The 12,839-nt window shown below is 34.9% G+C and overlaps 1 protein-coding gene across 19 annotated transcripts in view; it reads right to left on the bottom strand.

Moving 5' to 3' along the window:
- DLG1 (discs large MAGUK scaffold protein 1) overlaps nucleotides 1-12,839 on the bottom strand; it is a 246,509-nt gene that overhangs the window by 79,514 nt on the left and 154,156 nt on the right. For all 19 annotated transcript variants that reach the window (XM_036448105.2, XM_036448104.2, XM_036448107.2 and 16 more), the window contains one exon: nucleotides 4,861-4,981. In XM_036448105.2, coding sequence (XP_036303998.1) covers nucleotides 4,861-4,981 — 121 coding nt within the window. The remainder of the gene's footprint in view (nucleotides 1-4,860; nucleotides 4,982-12,839) is intronic.

Here is a 12,839-nt window from a genome sequence, read left to right as displayed (position 1 = left end):
TTAAATATATTTCTTAAGTCACATCCATCTATCTACCTACCTCTGCTTTTTGTCCCTTTTAAGATGCACTTTTTCCCCCCCCACAAACCACCTATTTAAAATCTCTGAAATAAAAATATCTTAGCACTAATAATGTTTCACATTTGCTACCAGTTATACATAGTTGTGTGAAAATCAATCATTTCATCTCATCTGGTAAGACCATGAAAATTCCAGCAGCAGATTATTTTATATAATGAAATACAGAACATCACCTTGACATTAGAGTATATCCTATCTGATAACATTTTTTAAATTTAATCTGATTTTTCTAAAACATCACAGAAATCTATTGATAACAAAAGGCTTAGAAGAAGTAAATAACTTTTACAAATGCATTTTAGGAATACTTCCATATAATGTGAAATTAAGCTTCTTAAATATATGTCTACTCAAAACTTAAAATGGTATTTTCTAGTCAAACAGATGTACAGTTTTGCCAGTTCTTTTATAGTGTTAACAAAATTATATTTTCTTGTCAAAAATTGCAAAACTAAATATATACTGTTTAGGATATATAATATATAATACACAAATATATATGAAAGAAAAAAGGGAATAAATCCAAAATTCAGGAAAGCAGTTAGCTTGGTGGGGCAGTGCAGAAAAGCAGGACATAGGATAGGTTTCACTATAATGGTGATGTTTTATATTCTTGTTAGATGCTTTAAACATATGTATGAATTCTACTTCTCTAGTAGTAAATAATACTTAATTAAAATTACCTGCTGAAATCCATTAGTATTTCAAGAGAAAAATAAATTCTAATTTTTTCAAAGCCCATGAAAAGATGCTTTGACATTATTAATAATTAAGAAAATGTGTAAAAGTCACAATATATCCAACTACTACAATGGTTATAAAATAAAACAAAACAGGAAAAAAAAAAGTGTTGGTGAGGATGTGGAAAAACTGGAATCCTAAAATTATTTATGGTGGGAATGTAAAATGATGTGGCTTCTATAGAAAATAGGTAGTTCCTCATCAACTTAAACAGTTACTATATGATCCAGCAATTCCACTCACAAATATCTAAAGCAGCAATTTTCTACATTTTTCATCTCATAGCACATATAAACTAATTACTAAAATTTGGTGGCACAATAAAAAACATTTTTTTTTTTTTGCTAATCTGACAAAAAAAGAAAAAGAAAAAAAAAAAGGTATAGTTTTGATTCATTCACACCAGACAGCTATTGTTGTGGTGGCTATTGCCGCGCGCATGTGTGTGTGTGTGTGTGTGTGTGTGTGTGTGTTTTAATAATGCAAAATATAGGTTTATTTGTACACACACCAATGAAGAAAAGCAATCTTCTGTCAAATGGAGAAGATCAAGATTCTTAAGCACATGATACTTTGGGACCTACTACAATGGGAAGACATGCTGTGTTGCCTTCTGATGTTAAGGTCTATTGACCTAACACTTCTGCAGGCTATTACAATGGGTCTATCTCCTCCTGGGCCTGATTTGCCAATTGCTTATGATTTCCTAACTGGACTTGCAGGTGGTTTTCCTCACTCTAGAGCAGTGATTCTTAACCTTTCTAATGCCACGACCCTTTAATACAGTTCCTCATGTTGTGGTGACCCCCAACCAGCTTTTACGCTGGCTCCCCAGTTATTTATCTCAAGCCTCAAACATTGGAAGGCAAATTTTACTCCCACATTTTCTTAGATATTTCAGGAATTCTTTTCCATTTTCCCTCTTCACCTCAGCTTGGTCTTCAAAGAATTCGGCAAAAAGAGGTAGTATTGAATCTTCAATGGAATTATAGGGCATAGATAATAAGCATTACTGATGTGTGGGAAGCCGTGTTCCGTGGGGCCCGAGGGCAAGGATGGAGCATAGGGTAGGGATGCCTACCTGCTCTCCTACAGGGGATTGAGCACAGGGTAGGGACGCCTACCTGCTCTCCCCTAAGCCTTCAGGGTCAACTAGGGACAGGGCAGACCATAGCCCCATTGTTAGGGAGTGCGTGTGATGCATGACTTATCTGGATGTTCTCAGCCAAGCTGTTCTCAATGATATCTAGCCAGATGCCTGCTCTATGTATCTTTTTCCAAGAATGCCTTAAGGAGCTGACGGACGGCCTTGTCCTGGGAAAGGGGCACTTGGAGAAACGCCCAGAAAGGCCGCATAAATGTACGCCTGCTACTAATAAAGCTGCTGCAGTCTCACCATGGACTAGCAGTCCTCCTGAAGCCCCACTTTCTCTTGTCTTTATTTCTCTTAAACCTCCTAGCCCTACCTTCAGGACCTGTGATACCGGCTGGATCCGGTACTGATGTGCGGCTTATAGGATGCCACTTTATTAATAGCAACACTACACTCTTCAGAGAGTGGTTGATTGGCTGCCATCTCAGCTTTAGAGAAAACCCAGCATAAATAGCTGTGCTACTGTCACGTTTTTGTTTTGTTTTTTGACAATTTAAGGGAAAAGCAGTTGGTGCTCCTGATTAAACATTTAAGTATTGAATGTTTTAAAAGTTCTTGTGGCACACTGATTGAAAATCACAGACACTGATACTCACATGCCATTGTTTATAATAGCATTGTTCACAATACCCAAAAGATGGGAACAACTCAGGTGCCTGTCACAGATGAATGGATACACAAAATGGGGTATGTACACAAAATGGAATATTATTCAGCCAAAAAAAGTAATGAAGTTCTATACATGCTACAGACACAAAAGAATAAGTATTTTAAGATTCCACTTATATTAACAATATGGAATAGGCAAATTCATAGAGACAGAGAGTAGAGTAGTGGTTACCAGGAGGAGCAGGAAGGATAGGGAAATGGAGTTATTTCTTAGTGGTTACAGAGTTTGTCTGAGGTAAGGAAAAATTTTGGAAATATATAGTGGTGATGGTTGCATAATGTTATGAATGCAACTACTGCCACTGAATTTGCACATTTGAAAATGTAAAAATGGCAAATACTATGTTATGTATATTTTACCAAAAAACCAGTGTTGTACACTTTAAATGGATGAACTGTATGTGGGTCATATCTGTTAAAAACAAACCTTTAAATCAACTGTTTGTTGTGATTACTTTTATTTTATTTAAGATTGGTAATGTGAGATAATCTTTGAAAGATTGCTTTAGGATCAAACTATGGAAAACTTCTGATGAAAAGGTGAAGGTTTGCCGAAACCGGTTTGGCTCAGTGGATAGAGCATCGGCTTGGGGACTGAAAGGTCCCGGGTTCGATTCCGGTCAAGGGCATGTACCTTGGTTGCGGTCACATCCCAGTAGGGGGTGTGCAAGAGGCAGCTGATCGATGATTCTCTCTCATCGATGTTTCTAACTCTCTATCTCTCTCTCTCTTCCTCTTTGTATAAAATCAATAAAATATATTTTTAAAAAAAGAAAAGAAAAAGAAAAAGGTGAAGGTTTTATACCTCAATATCTGAGCATAGTAGTGTAATTATCAAAAGGGAGTGATAAAACACACACCAATTTGGGAAGACATATCTAGTAACCAACCACCTGAATTTTATAGAAAAGTAGAGAAAACAGGTACTCCCATCATGCAATATTACAAAGTCCAATACAATATTTTAGAAAGGAGAAATACAAGTGAAAAAAAAAGGGAAATAGCAATCAAGATGCTAATACAACATACTTTTTAGTTTGAAAAATAAGAAGATTAAAGACTAGATAAGCCATTAATTATTCTCCTCTTTACTCCTATAAGCACTATTAGAAAGCAACAAAATTATTATGACAGACTAGAGGCCCAGTGCTTAAATTTATGCACAGGTGGGGTCTGGCCAGCCCACCCCAATTGGGGCAGATTGGCCAGGGGGAGGGGCTGTGGGTAGTTGGCCAGCTGGCCTGCCCCCCAGTCAAACTCCTGGATGAGGGGACAATTTGAATATTAGCCTTTTATTATATAGAATAAGTATAGGAGCATAGCCTAAACACTAATAGCTTTGAAAATTCATATGATCATCACAAACACTATGCTTTCTGCTGATTTTTATTGCAAACATAATTACTGCGCACCTTTTAAATTAAGTTCTCAACATTGCTAATTCTTATAGAAGAGGACAAAGACAAACATTCCTATATGACCTTAAAGAGATCACTGCTTAAAGGAGTCTGATAAGTAAAGAATAATTAGACTTATGAAGGTTCAAAAATAATAATTATAATAATAATGCTATTAATAAAAACATAAAAAAGACATTAATTACCATACGTTTAATGGTAAGTGCTATAATATGAAATACTCATAACAAGTATAAAGCAAACTGTACAAACATGTCTTATTACTATATTAAATGTGAAAAAGATCTAAAATACTTTTTCACTTTACTTTCCCCCTACATAGTTGGTGTTCTTTGGGAATAAAAAGAGAGTTAGTTAATCTACAAACTTGAGTGCAGTTAGTAATGTTAGTTGAAAGTATATTTTAGGTTTTATAGAAAATACTACTCGTTGAATTCTGAAAAATAAATGCCATAATATTATATGGCATATATTAGATAAAAATATATGAAAAGTTAGTTTTAAATATTCCTAAATATGTTTTTGACTTTTACCATAGCTACTTTCTAATGATAATTTACCAATAATTAAAAAATATTATAGCAATATTAAGAAAAAGCAGTGATTTATTTGGAATATAAAATATTTTTACATTTCAGTCTCTTCAATGAATTAGCCAATGAAAAATTAAGATTTAGGTTCCTCATCTGTCAATGAAAATTTAGTCCTAAAAATTATGGCTATCCTACTTGGCTGATTAGAACTCCACCTAATAGTTGGCTTTATGTAAGAAGGATGTATGTATGTTCAGTTCCTTACCGTGTAATTTCATCATCTCCAAGCATTGCTTTAGAAACAGGTGAGTATCTGGCTGGTGATGCTGGTGTCTGGCCCAAGTAGGAAGATGGGCTAACATGGTTATCAACGGGCTGAGAAGCAGCTTCAAAATAAAGAAAGCGAAAACACTTGAAAAATGAAACAAGCTATTCAGTAGCACATTAGTGAATTAGAAAATTAATGTGTAATTCATATTTACTTTTTCCTATAATAGAATTTGTTAGAAAAGATTTGTTAGGTAAAAAAAATTGGACAAGGTCAAAGTTTCCAGGTAAAAACTAGTTCAAATATTCAGATCAGTAAAGCAAACTTGTAAAAACCAAGTGATTAATAGTATGTTTCTAGTTTAGCATATAAGAAATGTGGAGATCATCACTTTGTCCTAAAAACAACTAAAAAGCTAAACAAACTGAAAAAAATCAACAATTCTTTAATCCTTAGGTCACAGGGCAAACTGCTGTCTCTCAAATTGGAGAGATCGGCAGCAAACAGAGAATCACAACTTAGCCAGAACAGAAACCTCTGTGCGAAGAATTGCTGGAGAGAAGCCTGAATCATAATTGACAAGTTTTTGGAGGCTCAGAGTGAACAACTCTGAAAGAAAAAAACACCAGGTGGACCCTGTCATCCAGGAACTCCACATTTTTATAAATTTTACCTCCTGGATCTCTATAGGGTCTTAACAGAGAATACTGGGGGGTGGGGTGGGGGAGGAATGCCCTTGTGGTTTTTTTGCAGGAGGAAAGGAAAAAGAATCATTTTGGAAGACACAGCATTCTATTCTTCTCAACAGAGTCTGCCCCTAGGAGGAACTATTAACTAGACCCTAACCTGCTAAGCTTTAATTGGGAAATAATCAACTCCAGCCTACTCTACCATCCCGTCACACCTATCTAAGGGAGGAGGTGGGAAATTCTGAGAAGCACTGTAAAAGCTCACATTCCAGAGGCACAAATTAAAAGACTAAGACCTAATCATAGGATTATATATACAACATTTTCCTTCCCCCCAAACCGTATCACCACATCATTAAAGGCCTATTTATTAGCAGCTCCTTTTACCCAGTACATCATGCTTAGTTATCAAGAAATTTTTTTTTAAGACATACTAAGAAGCAAAAACACAGTTTGAAGAGAAAGAGCAAGCATCAGAACCAGACTCAGATATGAAAGCAATGTTGAAATTATCAGACCAGGAATTTGAAACAATGGAGAGTATATTAATGGCTCTAACAAAGAAGCCGACAGTATGCAAGAACAGATGAGCAATGTTAAGTAGAGAGATAGAAATTCTAAGAAACAAAAAAGAAATACTGGAGGTAAAAAACACTGTAATAGAAATAAATAATGCCTTTGATGGGCTTATTAATAGTCTGAATACAGCTGAGGGGGAAAAAAATCTCTGAACTTGAGGATATCACAATAGCAACTTCTAAAACTAAAAAGTAAAGACAAAAAGGACCGATTAACAACCTAGTAAAACCAAAATAGAATAACCAAGAACTGTGGGACAACTATAAAAGGTACACATAATAAAAATACCAAAAGGAGAAGGTGAGAAAGGAATAGAAGAACTATTTGAAACAAAAATGATTGAGAATTTACCCAAATTAATGTCAGACACCAAACCAAAGATCTAGGAAGCTCTATGCACTATAAATGCCAAGATAATTAGACCTAGGCAAATCCTTTTTAAATTATACAAAGTCAAAGAAAAAAGGGGAGGGAAAGGAAAATATTCCAATAAGAAACCACAGAATCCCCCCTCCCCCATCAACCTCATTGATAAAGGTGCAAAAATGAGAATTATATCTGATTTCTCCTCAGAAACCATTCAAGCAAGAATGTGGAAATATTTAGTGTTAAGAGAAAAAAAAAATACATCCTTACCCTGTATTGTGGGAATTTGTTGCTAGTACACTTGCCATTTCAAATATGTGAAGACATTCTTCAGAGAGAAGAAAAGTCAGTAGGTCAGAAACTCAGTTATATGTAAAGAAAGAAAAAGCATAGAAGAAAGAATAAAATAAAAACTAATTTTTCTTATTGATCTGACAGATAACGTTAAAAATAATGACAGCAAAACTGTATTCAACTATGTTTGAGTGGGTGTACACATGTGCACTTATGTATAAATGAAATAAATATTAGCAATAACGCAAAAGATGGGAAGAAAAATTTAGGATTATTTTGTTATTATTAGACAAGATCAGACTCATTCAAGGTAGTATGGCCATCGACTACATTATTATTAGGTACTCACACTATCTGAGAAGCTGTATAGTGTTATCTGAAAGTGGATTTGGATTACTTGTACATGTATATTGCAAACTCAAGTGTGAGCACTAAGCCAGAGTAAAAAGAAAGTAAGTGACATTATAAGAAAGGAGAGAAAATGAAATAATATAAAATACTTAATAAAAACCATAAAAGGCTGAAAAAAAGTGAATGACAAATATAAGAACAAAAAAGTGCAACAAATAGAAAACTAACAAATATAATACATATTATTCTAATTATATAATCACTCTGAACACCAATGGACTACATGCACCAATTATAAGGTAAACATGGTCAAAGTGAATAAAAAAACAGACTTAACTATATTTTGTCTACAAGAAACACACTTAACAATCTTTAACATGTATGCACCTATAACAGTGTCAAACTACATGCAGTCAAAACAGACAGAACTGCATCCACAGCCTCTTATTACAAATAGACAGACACAGCAGCCAGAAAATTAGTAAGGATATAGTTGAACTTAACATTATTAATCAATTGGATATAATAAACAAGAATAGATTATTTCAACCAACAGGAACAAAACACACATTCTTCTGAAGTTCACATGGAACATTCACCAAGATAGACCACATCCTGGGCCACAAAACACATCTTAATAAATTTAAAAGAGAAAAGATACAATGTCTGCTCTCAGATTACAATAGAATTAAACTAGGAATATGTAACAAAATGCTAGTTTAAAAATCCTAAAATACATGGATATGAAATAACACACTTCTAAATACAATAGCACATGGGTCAAAGAAGAAATCTCCAGAGAAAATAAGAAATGTTTTGAACTAAATGAAAATGAAAACACAACTTAAAATTTGCTGTAGTATTGAATGCATTTGTTAGAAAAGAAGGTCTAAAATGAGTCATCATAATTTCCACCTTATGAAACTAGAAGAAAAAGAGCAAATTAAATTGAAAGTAAATTAAACTGAATTAAAAAATTAACTACCACGCAAAATAGACTCAAAATAGAGAGCAGACAGCTGTGGTGGGGAGCAGGGAAGGCTGGAGGTGGGATAAAGGGATTGAGCAAAAAAGAAAAAGAAAGAAAACTCATGGACATGGACATCAGTGTGGTGATTATAGGATGGAGGTGGAAGAGGGTATAGAGGAGGTAAATGGTGATGGAAAAATAAAATTAAAAACAAATATTAAAAGAAGAAAAGAAATCAATGAAATTAAAAACAGGAAATCAATAGAGAAAAAGCACCAAAACCACAGCTGGTTATTTGAAAAGATCAATAAAATAAAAAGCCTGCAGCCAGGCTAACTACAAAAAAAAGTCAAGAAATTATTAATATCAGAAATGAAAAGGGGACACTACTACAGATCCCATCGACATTAAAATGATAATAAAGGAATATTGGAACAACCCTCTACTCCCAAGTTTTATAACTTACATGAAAAGGACTAATCACTTGAAAGACACACTTTGCTAACTCACAGACAAAATAAATGATCTAAACAGGCCTATACTTATTATAAAAAACTAGAAGCCTGGTGCACGAAATTCATGCATGGGAGGTGGAGGGTCCCCTCAGCCCAGCTTGCATGATCTTCAATCTGGGACCCCTTAGGGGATGTCCGATTACCGGTTTAGGCCTGATCCTAAACCGGCAGTCGGATATCCCTTTCACAATCCTGGACTGCTATCTCTTAACTGCTCACTTACCTGCCAGCCTGATAACCCCTAACTACCTCTGCCTGCTGGCCTGATTGTCCCCAACTGCCTCCCCTCCTCCCCCTGCCATCCTGGTTGCCCCTAACTCCCCCTCCCCGCGTCGGCCTGGTTGCCCACAACTGCCCCTGCCCTGCAAGCCTGGTCGTCCCCAAATACCACCCCCTGGTGGCCTGGTCGCCCCACACAGCCTGCTGCTCAGTTGTATGGTTGTCCCTCACTAACGCCCCTGCTGGCCTTGTCGCCCCATGTAGTCTGTTCAGTTGACTGTTTGGTTGTTTCAGTTGCGATGGTCACTTAGGCTTTTATATATATATATATAGATTGAATCAATAACTGATAACCTTCCAAAGCAGCAGCAGGTTCAGATGTGTTCACTAGTGAATTCTACCAAAAATTTAATGAAGAAATTATAACAATTCTTCATAGTTTCTTCCAGCAGATAGAAGCCAGGGGAATATTTCCTAACTTATTCTATGAACCCAGCATCAGCCGATTAACAAAACCAGACAAAGAAATTACAACCCCCCCCCCAACAAAAAACCCCTATAGAACAATGTCTTTCATAAACATAGATGAAAAAAAATGTTCAACAAAATATAAGCAAAAAAATTCAACAATGTATAAAAATAATTATGTACCACAAGCATCTGAGATTTGCAATAGACAGTCAAATAATATGCAAGGCTGGTTCAACCTTCAAAAATCAATTAATAAGATCTAACACATCAATAGGCTAACACAACAATAGGCTAACACAAGATCAAATCAACAAATGCAGAAAAAGCATTTAATGAAATCCAGTATCAATTTATGATAAAAACTTTCTGTAAACTAGGAATAGAGGGAGTGTCTTCAACTTGATAAAAAAGTAATCTAGCCGAAACCGATTTGGCTCAGCGGTAGACCGTCAGTCTGCGGACTGAAAGGTCCCAGGTTCAATTCCAGTCAAGGGCATGTACAGTGGTTACGGGCACATCCCTGGTAGGGGGTGTGCAAGAGGCAGCTGGTCGATGTTTCTCTCTCATCTACGTTTCTAGCTCTCTATCTCTCTCCTTTCCTCTCTGTAAGAAAAATCAATTTAAAAAAAAAGTAATCTACAAAATTCCTACAGCTAATCTCATACTTAATGGTAAGATCCTTGAAGCTTTACCATTGAGATTAGGAACAAGTGAAGGATGCCCCAGCAAAAGCAATAAGATAAGAAAAGGAAGTAAAAGGCACATATATTAAGAAGAAATAAAAATGTCTTTGTATGCAGATGTCATCATTATCTGTGTAGAAAATCTGAAAAAAATTGACCAAAAAACCCCTTTTGGAACTAAGCAGCAATCATAGCAAGGTTGAAAGATACAGGTTAATATATAAAAGTAAACTGTTTTCTTATATAGTAAGAAGTTGAATTTGAAATAAAAAACTCAATACCACTTACATTAGCATCCCCTAAATTATATAGCATGTGTAAATAGACCTAATTAAAAAATATAATTTATGTGAGAAAAACTACAAAACTCTGGTGAAAGATATGAAAGAGTTAAATAAATATAGAGATATTTCATGTTCATAAATAGGAAGACTCAATATTGTGAGATATTAGTTCTTTCCAACTTGATCTACAGATTCAATGCAAACTCAGTCAAAATACCAGCACATTTTTTGAAGATATTGTCAAAATGATTCTAATGTTTACACAGAGGCAAAAGACCCAGAATAGCCAACACAATACTGAACAAGAAGAAAGTTGGGAAACTCGCACTGAAGACTTCCTATAAAGCTACAGTAATCAATGCCATGTGGCATTGGCAAAAGAATAGCAGAACAGATAAATGGAACAAAATAGGGAATCCAGAAACAGACCCATATAATAGTCAACTGATCTTTGACAAAGAAGCAAAGGCAATACAATGGAGCAAAGATAGTCTTTTTAACAAATGATGCTTGGAACATCTGGATATCCACATGCAACTGAATCTAGACATAAACCTTATAAAAATTAACTCAAAATGGATCACAGACCTAAACATAAAAAAACGAAACTATAAAACTTCCTAGAAGATAACACAGAAGAAAATCAAGATGACCTTGGGTTTGGCAATGACTTTTAGATACAACATCAAAAGCATATTCCATGAAAGAAAGAAGTGACAAGCACTACAATTGATTAAAATTAAATGTTTATGTTATGTGAAAGACAATGTCTAGAGAATTAAAAGATTAGACAAAGACTGGGAGAGAATATTTGCAAAAGACATATCTGATAAAGGACTGTTAGGCAAAATATCAATATATAAAGAACCCTTAACAATAAGACAACAACAACAAAAAAACACTTTAAAAAATGTGCCAAAATATGTAAAGTTGAGCATAGGGCATATAGTCAATAATACTGTAAAAATGATGTATAGTTCCAGATGGGTACTAGATTTTTTAAGGCAATCACTTTGTAAGGTATATAAGATGTCTAATTACTATGAGGTACACCTGAAACTAATATTGCAGGTCTACTGCAATTGGAAAAAAAAAAAAAGTGTCAAAAACCTTTAAGAGACACTTCACAAAAAAAGATATACAGATGGCAAATAAGCATACGAAAAGATACTCCCCATCATATATGTCATTAGGGAAATGCTAATTAAAACAATGAGATACTGCCAATTACAGAACACTGCTAACATCAAATGCTAGTGAGGATAAAGAGCAACAGGGATTCTCATATTTTGCTAGTAAGACTGCAAAATGATACAGCTACTCTGAAAGCCAGTTTGGCTGTTTCTTTAAAAAAAAAAAATCAATTAATTTTTTATTTTTTAACATTTAAAGAAAGATGATCTTAAACATAATAATGTTACAAACAATAAACCTTAATATTTCTTATAATGCTGGCTTGGTAATGATGAATTCCTTTTTTTTTGGTCTGGGAAGCTTTTTATTTGACTATTTTGAATGATAGCCTTGCTACATGTAGTAATCTTGGTCTCAGATCCTTGCTTTCAATTACCTTGAGTACTCCATTCCATTCCCTTATGGCCTGTAGAGTTTCTGATGAGAAATCAGCTGTCAGCTTATGGGAACTCCTTTGTAGGTAACAGTTTTCTTTTCTATTGCTGCCTTTAAGATTTTCTCTTTGTCTTTAATTTTTGGCATTTTAATGCGTTTGGGATTCTTTGTGCCTCCTGAACTTGTGTGACTTTTTCCTTTACCAGGTTAGGGAAGTTTTCTGCCATTATTTCTTCAAACACCTTCTCTATGCCTTTCTCACTTTCTGCCTCTTCTGGCACACCTGCTATTCTAATATTGTTACATTTCATATTGTCCCCAGGTCCTTTAAGCTGTCCTCCTGTTTTTAATTGTTCTTTTCTTTTTGGTTCTCTGATTGAATGATATTTTCAACTCTGTCTTCTAATTTACTGATTCGATCTTCAGCTTTCCTTAATCTGCTGTGTATTCCTTCCATTTTGTTCTTTGTCTTATGACATTCTTAATCTCAGACTGTTCTTTTTTCATAGTTACTACATCTTTTTTCATACTGTTGAGCATTTTAGCATCATTAACATCATAAACAGGGTAATTACCATCATTACTCTGAACTCTGTTTCAGATAAATTTCTTATTTCTGCTTCATTTATCTCTTCTTCTGGAGAATTCTCTAGTTCTTTCATTTGAGGGTTGTTTCTTTGTCTCTCATTTTGGTTGTCTGGGTTTGTGACTATGTTTTAAGTAGTCCTCTATACCTCTCAATGTCTAGTGCAGGACAGTGTTCAAGGGTGTTTCTGACTAATTGGATCAAGCAAAGACTCAGATACTGTCTAGGTCTACAGATTGATAGGATTCTGACTTGAACAGCCCCAGGCAATCGCCCTCAGAGGTGGAGAGTTTTTATCAAAAGGGTGGAGCAATTGCTTCTCCCTGGAGGCTAACAGTTACTTTTAATTTCTTAAGTAGCCACAGGGCAAGGTGTTTTCCAATAGGGTGTGTCTTCCCCT

The sequence above is a fragment of the Pipistrellus kuhlii genome, unplaced genomic scaffold (assembly GCF_014108245.1).
Source record: "Pipistrellus kuhlii isolate mPipKuh1 unplaced genomic scaffold, mPipKuh1.p scaffold_m20_p_2, whole genome shotgun sequence".
NCBI lineage: Eukaryota > Metazoa > Chordata > Mammalia > Chiroptera > Vespertilionidae > Pipistrellus > Pipistrellus kuhlii.
This window is presented reverse-complemented; position numbering and strand designations above follow the sequence as displayed.